This window comes from Boleophthalmus pectinirostris, unplaced genomic scaffold, assembly GCF_026225935.1.
Source record: "Boleophthalmus pectinirostris isolate CB_2022bp ecotype Guang Dong unplaced genomic scaffold, ASM2622593v1 HiC_scaffold_8, whole genome shotgun sequence".
NCBI lineage: Eukaryota > Metazoa > Chordata > Actinopteri > Gobiiformes > Gobiidae > Boleophthalmus > Boleophthalmus pectinirostris.
The window spans coordinates 22,949,639-22,971,733 of record NW_026571515.1 but is presented as its reverse complement, the minus strand read 5'-3'; the positions used below and the strand labels follow the sequence as shown (position 1 = coordinate 22,971,733).

The following is a 22,095-nucleotide window of genomic DNA, read 5'->3' as shown; positions in this document are numbered from 1 at the left end:
GTTTGACTTTAAATGAGTGCAGCCGTGGACATAGAGGACAGTGGCATAAGTCAGTGTCGGCGGAGGTGTGTGTCTGTCTGCGTGTACTGCCTCCTTATTTCCCTGAGGACTTGTGCGGAGAGCCAATTGGAACAGTTACACATGTCCAGTATTCAGCACACAGCGTACACGCCCAGAGGATAATTCAATCAGCTCTCACCAGCCCACATGAACACACATTTATCATATACAACACATGCAATAAAAGAAACAAATCAAAACTGCCACTGACACAATCGCATGCAGACATATCATAAGATGTAATGGATTCTTCTCATGGGAGAGTAAACACATTGTAGATATATTGAAATAGTTTTCACATCCCTCAGAAAATATTTCCAGTGAAGTAACAAACTGTTAGAAATCAGAACGAGGTCCAAGAAATTCCCAGTTAAAAACACAGGGAAAGAGCATTTAGCCACCAATTTGCCAAATTAGCAATACATCAATATGTTCACTGGTATTGCTTTAGCTTTAGTAAGGTCGACTTGAGGCAATGGTGTGGAGCAAACATTTAGTTACTAAAAGGTTGCCAGTTCAACCCATCTCTACACACTAGATAGTTCATACAGTCATTTTGTCTTTGGGCAAGACACTTTACAAACCACACCTGCGTGAATGCTGAAGCACAATTTTGTAATTTGTTGTTTTGAATGAAATCCTGATACCAGTGTCTGATATCTTGGTTATGCTTGCCTATAATTTGCAGATGATAGTATTTTTCTCACATTGTCAGCAGATTATTAATCTAGGCTCTTAGCCTGAAATGCTCTGTGTATAAGTGAGCTAATGAAGAGTGGAAAATGAGGCATAGAGCACAGCTGTGAAGATGGCAGCCGCTCACAGGGAGAGGGAGATTCTGCTGCTGAGATGATGGTCCACACTGTAACACTGAGTGACTCACTCACTGTAAGTGTGTGAGCCCTTAGAGCACAGCTCTGAGGGCTGTAAGATCCACACAAGCTCCACACAGGCTAAGTGCATCCACACTCTTCCTCATGCTACAGTCTTTCTCCAGCACAGCGCTGCTTAGTGCCATCCACATGGCTGTGTCTAATTTCCTCTGGATATACCATTTCCATTTGAAAGGTGGTTAGTGCACATTGAACAGTGTTATCATGGTAGTGCAGACAGAGGCAGGCTGCTCTGCTCCTCCTGTGTCTCCCCTCACACACCATCGATTTGATCCAGTCTTAAAAGCCAGATCAGCCTACACAACGGCGGAAAAGCCATTACCCCAGGTGGATAGTGATAGTGTAACCTACATAAATGCCCACTTTATCAGTGGGTCTCAAACCAAGCTATATGGTGGCACCATCAGTTCATTCAAGTTCAGGTATGGTCTTGTTCTGTTTAAATTACAATTTAACAAATTCAAATCTTTGCTTAGTTGAAGTGATTCTTATATTCTTGGGAAATCATTTTAATCCAGTTTAATGGTCCTGTTTTTTATGTTGTTCGATGAGTGTGAGTTTTGCTTTTATTAACTTGAATGTCATTGGCTTTATAACCTACACAAGCAGATAAAGATGAGAGCTGTGAGTTGCTTTTGAATGGAGGATGTACAATCCTCCAAATGTGACTCATAGCTTCTTTCTTACTCTCCTCGTCCAAGGCCACCTACCTCACACCTCCGCTCTGGAGCTGCAAGCTTACTACGCCTGCACAAGTCATTACAACCTCACTACAGCTCTATAAAATTCAATTACAACTATAGAAACTCTATTCAAACTAATAGGCTTGCATCAATGTATATGGTGTATGAATCTTCTGTTGCCTTATTTACAATATATTAAAATGTATGGATATGGATTTTTAAATTGTCTAAGTGTTGCAACTTGCATCATCTGTCGTTTTAATAATTTTATCACATGTGATTACCAGTGTTGGTTTGTTCATGGTTTTATATCTCTAATACATTTCCAAGGCTAATTAACTATGAAAATAATGTATTGTAATTCATTAGAAATAAGTAAAAATAAACCTTATGTGTATTCTATGTGAATCACAATTTTCTGAAACAAAAAAATTAAGCATAGAGAAGTGGATGTCTATTGATGAAAACTGGACTTTTTAGCAGTGCCACCTCAACGCAGGACAATGAATATGATGCTTCTAGTCCATTCTCTCTTTAAGTCTGCCTTTTTGAAAATCTATGTTGTATAGATCTGAAACATTACATTACATCAAACAGCATTAATATTTCAGATGATGAGATTCTCAGTGTGGAAGCAGTTAAATGATCTAAGTGATTCCTCCCTGTGTGTGACCCACTGCCCTTGTGTGTGGTGCATGCTGGGTAAATATTCAGGACCAGCTGAGAGACCAGGGTTAATGTAGTTGGGTTTGTGCTAATTGGGTTAGCACGCTGTATTTAATTGGGTTAGCAGAGAGTCTATGACAGCATTCACACAGACAGTGCCAGCTCGCCATCGATCACACGACACAGTGAAGGGGACAGACACAGCAGGGCTTTCATTGAACAAGTGTAAGCACAGACTAAAGCCAAAATCACAGTACAACATGTGTCAGGATACTGTGAGCGGATGGAACGCATTTGAAGTTTGGATGTCAAGATTTTTGGTTAATCAAAATGCTAAAAAATAATGATGACAATTTTAGAAGCACATTTAAAGGTGCACAGTGTAACTTTTCTGGTAGAAGGTCCACCACTTTAACTCCATGTTGTTTTTTTCCTGAAATTATATACAATATGGATTAAATTTAATCCCCATGCAGACAAGCAGGCGACATCACCAGGCCAAGTTATAGGTAAGATCTGTGACTTTTTTTTGCTATAGTTTACACCTGTAATTGAATAAATACAGTATATATTTGTTTAATGCCATACTGTGGAACATCACAGGCAAGGCAATAACATCACAATGGAGACATGTATGGTCAGCTTGACACTGATTTTGGAGCAATTCGGTTGAGCGATTCGATGATAAAAATTGAACTGCGATCTCCTCTCATTCTGGTAAAATCGCCATATAGTGATTCCCTGCTTTTTTGTTTAATGCAGCTTTAAGGTCAAAAACAGACAGCAACCACCACTCACTCAAAGTACTAATCAGCCTACATCATGCTGAGTGAGTGTTAGATGGATTTAACCAATCACAATGAAGAGTAAACTTTTAGAAAGAGCAGGTTTTGTTAGTATAGCTGGTTTAGTTTAAGACACTATAAAAGATACTAAAAAACATGAATTTGGCCATAGGGACATGACATTAATATTCATTTTGTGATTTTAATTTTCTAGCATATCCCCCATAGATAGCACAGTTTGTTTGACAGATTAGATTCACATTCTAATTCAATTGTAATTCTAACCCACATGAAATCATTGCTCCCTAGAATTTGAGTGCACAGATCAAACTAAGGACTAATGAGAAAATTGACTAAATAGCATGGGTTGAAAATGGCACAGACAACATGCTCATGCAGCTAAAGCATATGAAACGATCTGTACATTAAGCTTGTACTTGGATTTGCAGGTGCACAGGCCTTTCTGCTGGTGAGACTACATCATATGGATTCTGAGAAGGAGCTGGCAGTCATGTAATAGATCATATTATTAACAAAAGTGCTGATGACGGCCCATGTGCGGAAGTGCTGGTGAATGGCAACATAATTATGAGCGTGTTTGTATAAAGGAGGAAAAATGTGCTGGAGGAAAGACAGAGACCCACTGGGACTGTAGCCTCTGTTAATGTAGAGATGAATTTAGAAATAATATGCAATTAATCCAATACTGTTACAAGTATTAATTAGGGGTGTAACGATATCCAAGTCTCACGATATGATATTGTCATGGTATGAACCTCACGGTACTGCGATGTCGTGGGAAAGCTCACGATATGGTGGGGAGGCTCACAATTAGAGATGTAACAATATCCAAATCTTCCACGATATACACCTCATGGTATGATATTTACTGCGCTATTTTGTGGAGGGTAACAAAAATGTTACTTTTTCCTTTTAAAATACCCTGACAAGACTTAATCCATAGAACTAAGACTTAAAAGTGCTTAGAACTGTTATTTCTTTTTTTTAGCTATTGCTGCACCATAAGTCTTAATTTAAGCAAAGAGACTTGTAATTCGATATATTGTGATGGTCCACGATATTATTGTGAGAACTTTGACGATACGATATCACAGTATTTCGATTATTATTACATCCCTAGTATTAATACATTACATTACAAATACATTGATCTGGAAGAATAGTGATCTGAAAGTATAACATCTCCTACTTCTCAAACAGGTTCTATTTAAGGTAGTATTTCACAGTTCATTATATAATTTATGATAATTTGTGCAGGTACAATCAGCCTCTAAGATCCCTACATAAAGACATTTACAAAGTTTCCAGCTGTTGACCAGACATTTACTCAAGTAGCTACAGTATGTGAGTAACTTTTAATTAAAGTGGCACTTTTCTGAGAAGTTTCAAGTCTATAATGACAAAGGTGTTGTGCTCACAATAACAATAATTTTCTATCTGTGTTTCTTGCACCTTACTTTTTCTCTTTTGTGGGTATTTAATATGTGTTCTTCAATCCCATTAACATCAGGTTATAAATCTAATGTTACATCCAGGCAGTTTAAAAGGAGATGGAAAATGCACGTCAAAGTCCAGAGGTGCAAATGCAAAGAGGAGAAACTTAAAAGGGAAAAAATGTATAGCACACTCAGATGTTATCTAAAATAAAATAAAAGTTTTGAGTGTGCTATGCATTTTTTCACTTTTAACCCGCAGTTTACAGTTCCTTTTATTTGAGAAGTTTTGGACCATTAATCTTTTACATCTACTAGAGTAATATTGTGAAGTAACATATTCTTACCTGAAATCATTGGTTATCCTCTCCACCTCTGCTGCTCACAGGCACCAACCCCAGTTGTGTCACTTCACTCATGCACCACACATTTTGCAGCTTCTAAAATAGCTCCTCTGAAGACACTCGACTTAGGACTAAAATAGACATACTGTATTGTGAAAAAGATGTGCAAAAACCACAACAGCTTTTGACTCCCTGCACCGGGGCTCTGCTACAAAATGTGGCAGATTAAATTGTGTGATCCACCATGTGCAAGGTGACAGGCGCTACACGCTACAACATCATGGCTGCACTGTATTTAGTAGTTTATATGTTTTAGTGTAAAGACAATAATTTAATTGTTCAAAATTATAAATGAATAACAATGGACAAATGCTGCTGTTTATATCTACGGAAGAATCTGATTTCATTAGATATTAGATCCAGTTTTAGTTTCTCTTTAGGCACATATCTTGTACCATCCATCACAAGGCACAGTTCATACTTTTACTAGGCCTGTCATGATAACAAAATTTGAAGTATGATATATTGTTGAAGAAAATACAGATGATAAGCAATAATAATGAAACTAAATTATGCCCCAGACACAATAACCCTACAGTAGAATTATCCCACCCAAAACTATTCTAAAATGTATTATATGGTTAAAAACATGAACTTCAATCAATAAATGGCATGAAACACTTTAGTACTTAGTGTATATATAATGAGTGAGTTATGATTTATGAGATATTTATTCTACCCTGTACAGCTCAGATCTAATCATAGAACAGACGAAGCCCCCACAAAAACAAAGAAAAAGTACCCATGATGATCCTCAAAATTTATTGTTCTCTCTGTCACGTACTGAACGATAAGTTGATAGTATTTATCGTGACAGGCCTATTACATTTTCATAATCATCAAGGGGGTAGACAAGAGATGAATCATGCCAAAACTTCAGATTATTGATACTGACACAAAATTTGGCTCATCACCATTTAACAAAGAGGCAGATAAAGTGACACCAGCAGAACAAACTAATGTAATGTTTACTGTCGCCGTGGTGATGTTTTGACTCTTCTTCAAAGCCTCAGGAGTGAAGTTTGGCTGATGTGATCTCTCGCTTTTCCACAAGCCACTCTGATTAAGCAGCAGCACTAAAAGCCAGAGGATTCTCTTACTAAAACAATCAATAAAGGATCAGGCCTGGCCACGGCCCTAAGGGAAACGGCATCCACCTATGGACTCTTTCATCGTACTGTTTCTCCCATTCATGACAAAGGTGGGCGGGCAGGGATTCAATGCAACTGCATCTCAAAATGGTACAATAAAACTATTATTTGCAACTGACCAATCTGTAACACATTAAAAGTGAGCTCACTCACTTTGCCTATATTTGTTTGCATTATATCGTAAAAAAGACATATTATGCAAAACGTTGGAGAGCTATTAACCATGCTATAATGTTTTTCCTCATCATTAGCTCACTCAAAGTTGTATTTAGACTGATTCGTGCATGTTTAAGTCATCTTTATTCATCTGCATTTGAGGTGCCATTGCTCTGAAAAATAATTTTTTTCCCTAGGCCTGATACACACCCACACTGTTCTGTAATTGCTTCATCCTCCATTCTTTTTTTATTTTTAAGCATACACGTTAAGTTCAACAGCTTTGTGTAGCCATTTTGACAAAAAATAAACTGTGATCAGTGATCCATAGGCTTGAACCATCATGGTCTGGTACACAATAGCAGGGTTTTTCCACTAGACTGCAGCCATTGACCCATTAATGTGAGTAATGTAACGTAATAAATGTAAAGTAATAAAGAAACAATCTAAAGGCCAGGGATATTTGGTTGTCCCTGCACACTGTCTCAGTAGCACCTGTCAGACACAAGAATCGATAAACGGGCACTGGCTAATGTCAAACAGGAAATGACATTTAGTGTAGTTAATCATCTGGTTAAGCGTTACCTTTGTACCAGTGGGACATAAGGCTTCAGGAGGTGTCAGGTGAACAAGCTGTACATCAACTAGCATCAGACAAGCAGAATAAAGAGGGTGTTTTCAGATTTTACAATGTAAGAGGTCACATCGCGTTAATTGCAATTAATTAATTACAGTATATTTATGTTTTTTAATCGCGTTAATGTCATTTTTAATCTCTAACTTTACTGTTTCTTTATGCGAGTTGCTTTATTATAAAATCTGTTTTTATGTGTTGTTGGGACAACAACACACACAAAAAAAACCCCACATTTATTGATTTTTTTATTTCGGTAATTCCACTCATTGCCGGAAACCCACACAGAACGTGCACAGTAAGAGCAATGTAAACGTCATGTTAATGTTGGCGACGTCAGTCACACAATGGTCGAAGTCGAAGAGCCAGTAGAACAGAGTCAGCAGCACACAGGTAAAAATGCATTCGTGTCTTTGAAATTCTTCTTCTGACATGAGATATAAAAGAAAATAACAAATATAAAATCGCCTACAACTTAAATGTCAAACTGGAGCTACTGGCACCGGTGAAAACAAACTGCCTAGGCTCATGATACTACTACTGTCACTATAGTGACCTGCCACATGAGGGGACGCGCACACAAACACACACAAACACACACAAATACACACCTTCATCATCGTCATCAACCTGAGCACAAGCAGACCATGTCTCCTTCCGTAGTTACTGCACGGACACCGCTGTCCTCCCGTGCGCTGCGTGTGGACCGTGTTTTCTCGCGTACGCCGCGTAAACCGCGCTTCCTCCTGTGCGCCTCTAAACCAGAACTAAACCAAGACTAAAACCGGGACTAACCCAGTCCAGGACTAAACCAGGACTAAACCAGAACTAAACCAGAACTAAAAACAGAACTAAAAACAGAACTAAAACCAGGTCTAAACCAGGACTAAACCAGAACTAACACCAGGACTAAAACCAGGACTAAACCAGAACTAAAACCAGAACTAAAACCAGAACTAAAACCAGGTCTAAACCAGGACTAAACCAGAACTAACACCAGGACTAAAACCAGGACTAACCCAGTCCAGGACTAAACCAGGACTAAAGTAGGACTAAAGCAGGTCTAAACCAGGACTAAAACCAGTGATCTCATATATAAAGCATTTCTCTATCAATAATATTTTTAATATGGTTAAGGAAAGACTGGACTTTTTATTGTCTTTAAGCAGACAAAACATTTTATGTTCATATTTCCTAGTCTTTGCCACTTTACAACAAACAGTTGTTAATTCATGGAGACTTTGTCTCAACAGCCAATTTGAAGAGAACAAACAAGAATTTGCAGGATGTGGTTGATACATTCATGTAGTTTTAAAAAACATGACAATATCAAGTAATCCAAAGTATTCAGATTACGTTACTCAGTTTAAGTAATTAAATGGATTACGTTACAAAGTACATTTTGGGGTTTGTAATCTGTAACCTGTAGGGGAATACATTTTAAAAGTAACCTTCCCAACACTGTAGATTAGTAATAGTAATAATAATGATGATACTGTGGAATGTAAGTGACTGCATCTGTTAAAGTTTGTTAAACAATAAATGACTTTATGAAGTCACTTTTTTTTGTTCTATTTCAGTCTTTTGATCTGCCACAATAATGTAATAATGAATTTAAATGAAAATACCTCAAATTGAAGGCTTTTCTCAGCAATTTTTAGGTGAGATTAAAAAGAGATTAATTAGATTAATTAATTACAGATCATAATTAATTAATCTCTCATTTTTTTAATCGCATGACAGCACTATTTTAAACCCAGATAGTTTATCTAGTACAGAATTAAAATAATGGCTAGATGGGAATCTGTGATGCATTACAATATGCTTGAAACTAAAGAAAATAGGACATGTGATAAATATTTGAGCAGTATGTGTTTGGCTATTACATTTTAAAAGACTGAGTAGATAGATATACACCATGTAATGAGTAATTAAAGCACAGAATATGCTCATTTAAATTACATCATGCTCAGCCTATAGCTTTGTATGTTGCAGATTAGTTTATGTGGCATGGTTTCAAATCTCTGGGCAGGCAGTCACACTGGTGATTGTACATTTGGTTTGCTCAGGAGCTTATCCGCACAGAGGCAGCTCACCTGTAGCAGCAGCAGTCCCTGGTTTGATGCTGAGCCCAAATCAACACTGTGGATGTGGTTATGCAACGCTCTCCCTTTCCCTTAAAGCCACAGTTCTACACTTTTTGCCCAATGTTAAAACGTGTCATACTGCAAGCAAATACAAATACTAGAAATGTAACAATAACCGAAATATCGTCAATTGTCAAATGTCTCAATCTAATATCGAAGACCAGCAGAGTATATCAAATTACAAGGCTATTTGCTTAAATTCATTGTTTTGGTACAGCAACAGCTAAAAAATGGATGGAACTACATAGACCATGAGCATTTGCTTTGTTTCAGTGCAGATTACACTTTTAAATCTTAGTTCTTTGGATTATGACAGAACTAAAGCCTTGGAAAGATAAATATCATACGTACATCATGGACATATTGTATCAAAAGATTCAAATATCATCACATCCCTAACAAATACAGATGAAACAATGTGATCCTGATCCTGCCAAAATATGAAACAATATGTTATTCTTGCCACATAAACTTAAACTGGATTCTGCATTTTTATTTTATTTTATTTTATTTTTTTGTCAACAAGAGTGTTAATGACACAGCTGTTGAACTGAATGTGCATGTCACTAATAAAACAAACAACTATTCTGAAGCAAAGTTGTTGTGTCAACCAGGGGTAGGGTTTATAGCGGATATAGTAGACCATAAAGTGTGTGTATCGTAAATGAAGAAGAAGAGAGAAGAAGTGAAGAGCAAGCATAGGCTGCTAAAGAGAGTGGCTCATAAACAGGAGCAGAGGTTGCACTGCTTTTCTGACATGTAATAAAAGAGCAATAAGATCCGGACAGCGTATTATTCTGTCTGTGTTTACTTAATGACTTTACCATATAATAAGACCCTTATTATAAGAGTTTGCATTTGTTCTTCCTTTCCAATATATTGCTCTTTTAGAGGAAAATGCATTATGATACAAATGGATCCAACATAACAATAAGCCACCTTACTATGATGCATTGTCCTGTCAGTCTTGCAAGGGAACACATTATTTTAGTTTTACTTTATGTATATTATGTGATATCACTTCCCTGATCTACAGCCTTAAATAATAACATACAAATAGTGTAATCAAGTTTTTCCTTCTGTAAACTCTTCACCCATGATGATCCTGAGCATAAGTTGTACCACTTCCACTAACAACAAATATATAGTACCTATTCTAACTCAGGGGTCTGAGTCCTGTAGCCTGGGAGCTACCAGTAGCTCTCCACCCCCTTCCAAGTAGCTTATCAAGGGATTTCTGAATTATACATATTGTGCTGAATAACTAAAATCTGATTATTTACCATTGTAAATGTATCATTTTAATGCCGAAGTTCTGCACTAATGAATCCATAATGGTTTATGTTTCAGAAGTTTCTAACTGCACCCCATCTAAGGCTTGCCATGACTCTTATACTTTCTCAATTTCTTGCGACTGCTAAAATTAGTAGCTCTTCTGCATTTTTGTTTGTTAAAGTAGCTCAGCATAAGAAAAAGGTTGGAGACCCCTACTCTAGCTGAGAGCAAGTCTACACTCCCAGTCAAACGCATGAAGCAACTTATTATTTAGGTAGAGGTGATTAAATTTGTTTTATTATATTCATAACAACAACAGTAACAAGAGATTACATCACCTATTCTTATTTAACAAAGGATGTTTACGTGTATGTGTTTACGTGCACTATTTGATGCATTTGCAAATAGTGGCAGGAAATATAACCACATGCAAAAGCGAGTTTATTAATTCTGCTAAGAGTAATTCTGCTCTATAATGTGTAAACCTGAATATTAAATTTTTAAGTACATCAGTAAGTAAATATGTAAATGTATTTTAAGTGTGACTAACGGAGATGTAACAGTGGCGATATCTACAACTATAGTTATTGCAGTTAACTCTAATGGTGGATGCTTGGATAGTGAGCAGTGCACCAATATTTGTTTATGCATGCTCCTCATTGTAACCTGTTATAGGCACAGCTGTCCTGGGGCTGACTGATAGAAATGTGGCTGCCAATATATAACTATAGGTCAATAACCAATATGTCTGTCTAAGCCTGTCATGATAATTACCATACTGACTTATTGTTCAATACATGACAGATAGAACAGTAATTTTGAGGTGGTCAATATTTATGGTGAGTACTTTTTCTTTGTACTTGTGGGAATATTTGGTTATTTTTTTCTAAAAGGTTGAAGTATGAACAAACTAATCTAATACAAAAGTGTTGCATTCTGATGTTTGCATTGCTGCTCATGTTTTAGTGCACATTTAGAATACTTTTTGGTTGATAATTCTGCATCAGTAAGCAAAAGTAAGTAAGTTTTTAATTTATATAGCGCTTTTCACAGACATATATCACAAAGACGCTTTACAAATCATTATTCATTCACTCTGCTTTATGGTTTGGTTTCAGTGTTATCGTTTATCGTCTGTATTTACTTCAGTAATATATTGTACTTCAAAATGTATTATTGTGACAGGACTACATCTGACTACTCACTCGCACATCACAATTACTCCTAGCTGGGATCGAACCACCAACCAGAGCCCCTGCATATATCTAACAACTTTCATACCAGATTCCTCTCCTGACAAATTTCTCTCATAATAAGTGAGTGAGTTGGCCTGAAGTGCAGTATATAGATTAAGTAAATATAGACAATAATATTGAAACCACACCATAAAGGCCAATTATACTCAGAAAAACATAATCTAAATGTATAAAATTGCTAAAAAAAAAAAAAAAACATAAACTGCAATCAATAAATAACAGAATGTAACACTTAAGTAGTTCATTTGTATCTATAAAGAGTCATAAAAGTTCATAATTCAACCTTCTACAGTTCAAATCTCATTGCAGACAGCAAAATAACCAAAATGTTCCCTATAGTGCAAGTAAAAAGTAGCCACGATAAATACTGACCACCAAAAATGATTGTTCCATCTCATATTGAACAAAAGGTCAATATAGTATTCATCGTCACAGGCCTAAGTGACTGAGACATTATCTGCAGACTGGTGTGTGTGAGCTGGAGTTGACATACAGAGATGTGATGGCTCAGACCGGTGGATGGGAGCACAGGGGTGGGGGAGAGGAGAGCTCCAGTGCTGTTGCCGTGGGTGCATCAGCAGTATAGGAATTGTTCTGTGGCCTGTGGGAGCCATCTGACTGTTCTGTCACCTCCCAAAGGCTGACACAGGCTGCCAGCGCCCCGCCCCAAGCCCCTAGATCCACATGGCTGATGTTTAATACATATACACGGCGACAACTGAGAGCACCCTGGGAGAAATGTGAGTGGCGGGGAGAGGAGAGGGCACAGCGACCAGAAAAGGAAGGACCAGTGTGTGGAGTGTATGAGTGTGCGTGGGAGGGCTCTGATCATAAAAACCTAACATCCATTCAGCAATGTCAGAAAATAAAAGTTTATTAAGACAGATTATTATAGATTGTTTAAATAAGGCTAAGGGTAATTTGCAATACTAATCAAAGTCACAACATGCATCTTGACCAATTAAAACAACCAAAACAGTATAAGTTCCAGGCCTACAGTCTTCTTGCCAAACCTGACCCAAGAGGAATATACTCTATGTTAAAACCCATGTCTTTACCAAACTCATATGAATGTATAAGTGTGTGTTTTAAAAGGTTAGACTTAAATGAAGTTTAGGTAAGTTAATAGTTGTAATGGTTATAAATTGGAGCAGAATTTTGGGTGGTCATTTTAAGAAGAGTCTGGGCATCACTCACCAATAGCCACCCCCTCCAGCGTCAGGGGTGACCCTCCTGCTAAAGTCAACACTGTGAGTTTAATGAGGTGAAGTACACGCACACACGCACTCCATAGGTGGGTACCCCGGCTGCATAGTAAGAGGATTTCATTCATCGACATGCACTGAGCACGCTTCAGCTATAGCCCCGTGCACTCTGCACACTCTCACCTCCACCCACACCTGCAGCACCACGGCTAGTGCGTCACGTGGATTATTACAGGTGCGAAATCCTGCCTGCTGCCATCTTTTTCTCATTTCACAAATCATTGCAGAAGAGGAGCTTCCCTTCATCTCCAGGATAAACGAACATCTCGCTGATAAGAGTCCATTTCCACATGCCTCTCCTCTCGTGAAGCCTATGCCAAACAGTTCATCATCTCTGAGTCCATAATTAATCAGGCCCGCTGCGAAAGTAGGACTGGTTCCTTTCCCTTATCACACAGAGCAACCCACGCCCTCCAGGCGATCAGTGGATTATAACGATGCGTGCGTGATAGGCAGCCCCCTACAAAAGCGATATTAATTAGGCTCTGTGTCCACAGCGAGCAACACATGTCCATTCTAATCAAAACTTCAAAAGGAACACGATCGACCCTAAGATCACCCAGCGCACCCCGTGAATCCGCTACACGTTACAAAATCGCTTTGCAACTGACGCTATTGGTGGTGCATGCCAACTTCCATACATCACTGACCCTTTACGCGACTCCGCACGCTGGGCTATTGCCTACTATGCAACCTATGAATGATTGATCAGACAGGTGGGATCGACTTGAAGCCATAAAGAGGGCGGGAATTTTGGGACCTACGCTGCCTGCGCGAGTGTGATGGGTGCAGGGTACTCACCACCTCCCAGTGCGTTAGAGGAGCATCACTGTCTTTTCACGACCAGCTCTTAGGATGAGTTCTCCTGGGACAGTGCGTCTCCTTGGTCCACTCTATCATTCTTTGCAAAGCGTCGGTCTCCGGTCTCCTCACAGCCTCCCCTCGTCCCTCGCGCTTGGCATCACATGTGGGCGCAGCTGCATGTCATGTAGACTGGAGCTGGGATTGTGCTGGTTGTTTTGGGGCTGCAGCGGTCCGTGTCGCGGGTTGAGAACACAAGTGGAAGCGGCAGATTTCTATTTGAGGCGATGCTGACGCGCTCTCGGAGGGGCTCGCCTCTCGCCTTTCTCATCTGGCTCCAATGCCATCAGCGCCTGCATAGACTGAACCATGTGACTGCATAACTGTCAGAAAGCAGAGGGCAATAACATGCATTTCCGGTGACAAGTTCAATTATTAAGAATATAGAGCTATGCAGCACATCAAATAGGCTTGACGAATTATGTCATGAATACACCTGTCTTTAAAAAAACGGCTAAACAATGAACGAGGAATATAGACTAAGCGATGCTTTAAAACAGTGAATGTAAAACATGACCTCATCCATTTTTTATCAAAACCTATAGAATATTATCCATCCGCTCTCAGTGTACTGGGATAATTACAACTATTTAGTACATTGAAGTCAGTGAATTTTATTGTGAAGGAATTATGCCTTTTCCCATCATCTGCACTGACACTGTCTCACTTTATGCATTTGTAAAGCAGCTCATTCAATTGAATTTAAATCGACCTGACAGAACATCGCCCTCTAGCGATAGATTGTTATACAACTCTAAATTATCCAGGGAGAAATACAGCTCTGAATACTTTCTTAAACAAAAGAGAGTGAATAATACATTGTTTACTGTTACAGATTTTAGAAATGCATTTTATTCTTATTGACATTGTTTGTTCAAAAATACTCATAGAAATGCAGATAGAGTTGTAGCTGAAGGCACATGCATGATCCTTAAACTTTTATGAGAGAGGCCTAAATAAAGACAGCAGCTCAAAGTCAGTGCTGGAGGCTTCAGCAGGAGCCAACTCTATGTCCATAAGTTAAAGCTTTAGTTTACGTTATGGATATATGTGTCTCTTATATTCTTTTATATTATCATGCTCCTCTAAAATAGTCTAATGGAATATAAATGAATCTCCATGGTGACTTTAAGCTACAAAATCCAGTTCAGGGGCTAGTGCATGTATTGTCAAACCAAAAGATTAGCTCCTAAAAAGGGACTATAGGACCTTTTGAAAGGGGATAAGGCAGTGTCCCATTGGCACTATTGTTGTCCACGTTGCAGACTCTTCAGTCTTGTCTCCACAAAGCAGGTCTCACAGCAGAGCGCGCGGTTGCCCCGTCACTTCACATTAGTGTCGGAGGCAGAACAGCGCCCCCAAGGCCCCGGACCCACTGTCAGAAGAGTGTTCACGGCCCACATACACAATCAGACGCTCTTTAAGGACTTTTGGGCAAAATGGGATGCACGGTGAACCCCATTAAGCCTGAGAACCTAAGTTCAATAGTGACCTCATTCCAGTCTCTCCTCTGCACCACCCACCCACACACACACCACCACCATCATTTTACAACATGCTCAAATACATGTTCTCATTACAAATGCAGCTGTGAATAAGGACTTCATGTGCACGTGCTTATGCCGATCCTGGTGCTTACTTGGGCCATGGTCTATTATGGTACTACAACTCACACTCAATGGCCTCTAACTGTGATAAGTGTCCTGTCTCATGCAGCCGTGATCAAACTCTTATGGCCCGAGAAGATAGAAGTGTTTCAGTATAATAAAATCTATAAAATAATAAGGTTCTATATTGCACAAAATTTATATATTTATTATATTTTTTGTCTGTCTACATCTCCAAAGCTCAAAATGCTCTGTTCCTCCTTGTGATGTGATGTAGTAGTTTTTAAGTTAACAGCTACTTTTTACAATTTAATAGAGATTGACCATTTTGGAGCTGAAATTATCCCAATGATTCCAGTGAAGATGTATGGAGTTTAAAAACACAGTGGAGCATTTCCTGTATTACAACATCACATCAAAAGGTAGAACAGAGTGTTTTCAGTTTGAGAGAAGAGCTTTGCCTAAATATACAAAATTTGTGTGTTAAACATGTGTGAATGAAACAAAACACAACTCCAAGTCTGTTTGTGATGAAGCAACATCATAACATCGATCAGAAAATTGTGTAATATATGCATTTAAGATTCTAACATTACTTGTGGAGCTCAATCCTGCAAAGAACGAAAAACATAAGCACATACAATATTTGCTGTCTGGGGTATTGTTATAAATCTCTCACACATTATGTCAAGAAAGACTGATTTTAGCATAAATTATAAGTTTTCTCTGTGGCTCAATACTCTTGTCTCTGTTTTTTTTTTTTTTTTTTTACAGTGAAGCTCATTTTGGCTTGGAAAAGTAGTTTAAATACAGCAATGCATGCTTAAAGCTGCACTATAACTTTTCTGGTGGAGGGTCCGCCACTTGCTTCTCTCAAGGACTTGATATTACTTTCCTATGAACTTTCCACAGACATTAAACTTATCATGACTGTATTCATTTTTTACACTTGTTATTATTGCTAAAAATGTTCTAGATAGGTTAATGCCACACTATGGAACATTCTGGGTAAAGCAACAACATCTCCATGGTGACAAGAAAGAAGCATCTGATTTTTGTGTTAGTATTTATAGCCTACTATGGTTAGTTAGACAGGCCACAGTTTAAAATAGCATTTGTATTTTGGTTATTTCAAAACCATAAACCACTAAATTATATGGAGCTTTTTTGCTTTTAAAAATACGGTAACTTAAATAGTAGTGTTGTTACATAGTTACAAGAAAATAATTAAAGTAAAAGTTAAAGATGTGTTACTAATCTAGAAGGATTACAAAAAGTAAATAGAAATGTGATTTACCGTGTGCCTTTCTCTTTATATCAGCATTAAAAGCCACATAGTGTGTCATAGTGTGTTGCCTCATCACAGACAATGATTCACATAGATTCATGAGACGAGGTTTAATTAGCCTACAAATAAACTATAGGATAATACAGTGACTTGGCCTTCCTGAAAAGTGCCCAGTTTGCATGTCAGCATGTGGCCGTGTACGCCCGGAGGTTATTTTTGGAAAAGGGGGAGGAGCAGCCCAGTCTCAGGTGGGTTCATGGTTTGGAGGAGTAGTCAGGAGAGAACATTGTCTCTTAGCCGTGTGGAGGATAGCGTGATGAAATGAGATCTGAAGTCTATCTCCTCTCAGCCTGCAGATGACTGAAAGATTTATTAAGGTGGTTAATAAGGAAAACCCCATTACGCTGCTTGGACTGCACTGCAACAACAGGCACGATTACTAACAACAGATCTTTGAAAGGAGAAGATTAAACTGAAATGATTTCTGTGCAGTAGCCAGTTGTAATAGTAGGCTTACAATCAAATTAGTCCACTAATACTCCAGCTATGTGGCCATATGCTTTGAGTTGAGACCTAGATCAAAATAACTGTGGTTAAAACAAATCTGAATTAAAAAGATGCCCAATATTTGATCTCAATTGTAGACTAATTGTTTGCTTTACAATTGAATTTAGAAATGCGAGGCGTTTGCTTCATTTTACCAGAAGATGGCGCTAGTTCTGTAATGTTCTGTAATGAATGTCTTGCTTTATCTTTCCCATATACTAACTCAAATTAGGTTTTCAGCTTTCTTCTTATACACGCAGATAAATGATATGCTTTCATGTAGAAAAAATACAGGCAAGCCTAAACATGACTCTTGATTGTGGTCTGTTTTACTTAGATAGGCAAATGTTGGCGCATGTTCTTAGTTTATTGCCATGGTAATAAATTGCCTTTGTTTTAGCGTTCTCACTTTAATTGCTATCTCTTGTCACGTGCCTTTCTAGTCATGCTTCAACAAACACAGACAGCATGTGGACGCTGGATGACGTTTTTCCCTCTATCCAGCCCCAGAAGGGCCACCCCCACCCGCCGCTCCCCACCACACACCCTCCTTGTACTCACCGGCTCCAGAACCATCCCAGTCAGCCAGTCACCTCAAGTGCGCCCGGGTGCGTGGAGCAGACGGTGCCGCGGAGCTCTGATACAGAAACAGCAGACAAAAGCGAAGAGAATGGGACTACAGCCTGTGAATCTGGACCAAGCCTAAGTTGGATCAACAAAGCAAGAGGTCCTAAGCGTAAACCTTTATAAAGTAAGAAAAGCACGTTGTTTGGTTCACAATGGGCTGCTGTAGCGGACGATGCACTCTCATCTTCATCTGCACTTTACAACTGGTGAGTAACCAATGGCGATATAAAAACCTTTATAACATTGTAAAAAGTTATCTAGAATTCTTTTTGTTTGCATTGCTTAAAGCTGTCAGTGATTCTTAAGCCTGAATGTTTTATTAAGGTATGTATTATAAGATACTAATGAGAGGATTAGGTTTAATGTGAATTCAAATCACTGTTCTGCCTATTCTGTTATGGCTTCACTTCTATAATAATTAATTATTTATTATATAAGATTTATTATCAGTGTGACATTTGTTTGAGTTTTATACAGGGTGAGAACACTAGAACACAAGATCACTATAAGCTTATTATATTTTTTAAATGTTCACAGTTTTCTGTAAGCCTGTATTTGTTCGCAGTCCACAGTGCATCCTCTGTTTGTCTAGACTATGCTTGTCTCCTAATGTAAAGCACTATCCAAGTGTTATGTGTTATTATAAGATGCCAAAGTTTGTATGATGTATTGACAGTGACCATCCACTGTTTGTCTGCTTTGATGTTTGGCATTTGGGATTTTCCGCCTTTTCCACCAACTTTCAACATTTCAGTGTCTAGTGCCTCTTTAATATGGAAGAATAATGACTTATTAGTCAGTGTGCTTACGGTGACAGACAGTTGTGGGACACTGTGCCCTTGATGCATCCCAAATGTTACACCGTTCCCTTTTACGTTAATAATGCATTTTTGCTTTTCTGCTGTTACAAAAGTTACAAGCGGGACAAGCAGACTTAATGTTTAAAGTTATTGTCCTATTATTTATTTGGATGCACGCTGCCTTCACTTACACCAACAATTACTTTATTTTATTATCCATTTAATTAATTTCTTTTTAGACTTAGACTAGACAGATGTATTCAGACATGATCGTATTTGTGAGCTTTTGAATCCTACAGCAGAACCTACACCTAAAATCAGTGGTGTGTGGACTGTGACATTTAAGTAGATAGTAGCTTTGCTGTGTTGCATTAAGCTTCCATTGACTGCACAGAGCAGCTTGCCTCTGTCACTACCCATGAGTAGAGTTTACTTGACAGGGTGTGACAATGTTATTTATGGTGGTATTAAAACTGAGCTTGCTCACAGAAGAAGCCCTGCAAGTAAATGCCACTTCCAACAGCTCGGAGGGGCCGTAAAACCTACCCCAACACAAAGAAGTTAATAAAACGTGCGAAGGTTTTTCTATAATGCATGAGTTGCATGGAGAGTTGTGATGATATAGGAGTTACTTAAAAGCTCACACACACAGAGAGAGAGCAATGTGAATTTCATCTTCTTCATTTAAACCAGGGTTTTTCATTATGTTGCAAGCCATATTTAATGAAAGGATCATCTCAGATTTTTGTCAATCAGACTGTTTGCTGCCTCTAGGCTAAGAAACCCATCTCTGCTATTTGTAATTATAATAGTGACTAGTGAAGGAAGATTACCTGCATTTAAGTTAATGCATTCAGACTGGGGCTTACGGTCAATATTGGATTCTCTTTTTGACAAAATAAGCTTAATGGACAGGCATTTATTGCATTGTGGAGACATTGTGGGGACAAAATCATGCTTCCATGATGTAAATGTATTATTATTAGATCTACAATTGAAGTTAAGATATAGGTTTAGGTTACGGTTAAGGTTAGGCAAGTTTCAGGTATAAGGTTAGGTTCAGATTCCAGGAAATGAATGTAATATAATAAGCAAATAATGTCAGCAAAAACATGGAAACTCATTTGTATGCGTGGTTTTTCTGACTGATAATGTCGGTCAGAAGGGAGTTTTAGCAATATAAATATAAGCTTACATATTAGTACTGATATGTAGTGTATTTTAGGGCCGTTTATATGAAGAGGAAGTGAACTCACCTTGAGGGTCACACCTGTTTTCCCTTCAAAGTCCTCATACCTTTTTGCCTCATTAGAGAGAAGGAGGTCGGCCATTTGTTAAAGACTTTATTAAGCTGTCAGTGGGCTGCCTAAAAAGTCCCAGAAGACTCCTAGAAACTGCATTATTTCCCCCCTGAGATACTATTTCTGGGCGAGCTGACATTTCGTCTCCGCAACTAAACCCACATGAGGGGCTAGACCTGCGCAGTCTCACCTCTCCAAAGGTTACAGGGCGTTTGTCACTGCGCAGGTGTTTGTGTATGTCCATATGAATAAACATGTCACCCTTTGCACCAGGCACAAGCGACCACCCTCCCCGTCCCTTGACCTAAACCTATGCATTGCCAATGAGCCCGACTATTCCCCCGGTCCATTACAGGCTAAAACTACCATTAACAAAACAACATGCCCCGCTGCTCAGATGTAAAAATAACCCATGTGAACCGCTAATTATCCAGACAGAGTGCTTTGATCAAACGTCCTTTGGCATCTCGACCATCCTCTAATTGAATTGTGGTGTGCTTTCCTCATCAACAGGCCTTAGCGGTGCATGGGGCGCATCTCTCTGGGACAGAAGGCAGCCCGTAATGAGCCCCTATTGATTGAGATGCCTTGGTTATTGCTCGCCTTTGTAGCCTAACTATTCCAGACAGTGGAGTTGGATGGATGACAGAATCTCAATCAGCTACCAGACAATGAGCAAATCTTGGATCCGAGCCGTACTCTGTCTGTCTGATTGTTGGTGGTATACAGGAAAATCATTGAGGTGTTTTTTGTTTGAGTTGGTGACCGTAAATTGACCCTCCAATGAGTGAGGTGTTCATTGACATACTTGGGGTTGGTGAGACACTTAAAGCTGGAAAATATGATGGAATATTACTCAATATAATTTTTTATGTTGCATTTTGTGGGATTAAAGGTGCACTGCGCAACATTACTAGTGGAGAGTCTGCCACCGGTTTGTCTCCATGGGGATGTTATTGCCTGTATGACATTAAACATTTCCAAATTTGTGTATCGTTCCTTCATTTGTTTTTCAAAATAAAACCAAAATAAGACTAGAAAAGCACTCAGAGAGCGCAGACCTCCGCCAAGGACTACCCCCATTTTTTATATAAATTGCGATAAAATCAGTCTTCTGGATCAGATCCGGATCAGCCTTTGAAATATGAAAGAGGATCCCATTGTCCATCCCTGAGTCAAATTTCATGGGGTTTGGTCAATAATTAATCGAGATATTGAGAAACAAAATTTTTGGCCCCATTTACCGCAATGTTAACTAAAATTTCAAAGTGATCCAGAATCCAGGATTTCTTCCAGATCACCCCCAAAATGAAATCAGTTCTTCCTTTTCACATGTCCAACAAATCCTGAAAATTTCATCAAAATCGGTCCATAACTTTTTGAGTTATGTTGCTAACAGACAAACAAACAAACAAACAGACAAACGCCGGCAAAAACATAACCTCCTTGGCGGAGGTAAAAATGGATAACAATTAGTTTTTTCAGTTTTTGATTTTGTGTTTAAATGAATAATGTAAAAAAAAAACGGTAACGGCCATGTCCCATTTCCGTGACTTAAACTGCAATGCCGAACTTTTGTGCCACATATGGAATTAACCAGGACTGAACCAGGATTAAAACAGGACTAAAATAGGACTAAACCAGTCTCAGTATCGGTCTGGTCCCAATCATATTCCTGGTCTGGTCCTGTTCTGATTCCGGTCTCAGTCTTGGTCTCAGTCCCGATTTGGTCCTAGTCTGGTCCTGGTCTCAGTCCTGGTCTGATCCCAGTCTCAGCCCTGGTCTCAGTCCCGGTCTCAGTCTCAGTCTGGTCCTGGTCTAAGTCTTGGTCTGAGTCCCAGTCTCAGGATGAGTCTGGTCCTGGTCTCAGTCCTGATCACCCAACAGTCTATGCGACACTCAGTCCCGGTTTAGTCCTGGTGTAGTCCTGGTGTAGTCCTGGTGTAGTCCTGTTTTAGTCCTATTTTAGTCCTGGTTCAGTCCTGGAATCAGTCTGTATGCGGTGCAAAAGTCCAGCATCACAGTTTAAGTCAAGGAAACGTTATTCATTTAAACACAAAATCAAAAACTGAAAAATCTAATCATTATCCATTTTTTCATTTTGGTTTTGGAGACAAATCATGAAGAAAATAGTTGTTTTGTCATTTTCTTATTTTTGGTTGTATTTTGAAAAACAAATGAACGAATGATACACGGATTTATTCATCTATAGCTTTTATTCATTAAGTATCTGAAT

At 38.7% G+C, this 22,095-nt stretch overlaps 2 protein-coding genes across 3 annotated transcripts in view; one reads left to right on the top strand and one right to left on the bottom strand.

Annotated features, from left to right (window-relative positions):
• LOC110164920 (uncharacterized) overlaps positions 1–13,987 on the bottom strand; it is a 46,609-nt gene extending 32,622 nt beyond the window's left edge. For both annotated transcript variants that reach the window (XM_055166106.1, XM_055166107.1), the window contains exon 1: positions 13,631–13,987. The gene's annotated coding sequence lies outside the window, so the exon portion shown is untranslated. The remainder of the gene's footprint in view (positions 1–13,630) is intronic.
• A 3,734-nt stretch (positions 13,988–17,721) lies between these two features.
• Positions 17,722–22,095, top strand: part of nkain4 (sodium/potassium transporting ATPase interacting 4) — a 50,821-nt gene continuing 46,447 nt past the window's right edge. The window contains exon 1 of the mRNA XM_020929962.2: positions 17,722–17,964. Within this exon, the coding sequence (XP_020785621.1) occupies positions 17,911–17,964 (54 nt within the window). The 5' untranslated portion in view covers positions 17,722–17,910. The remainder of the gene's footprint in view (positions 17,965–22,095) is intronic.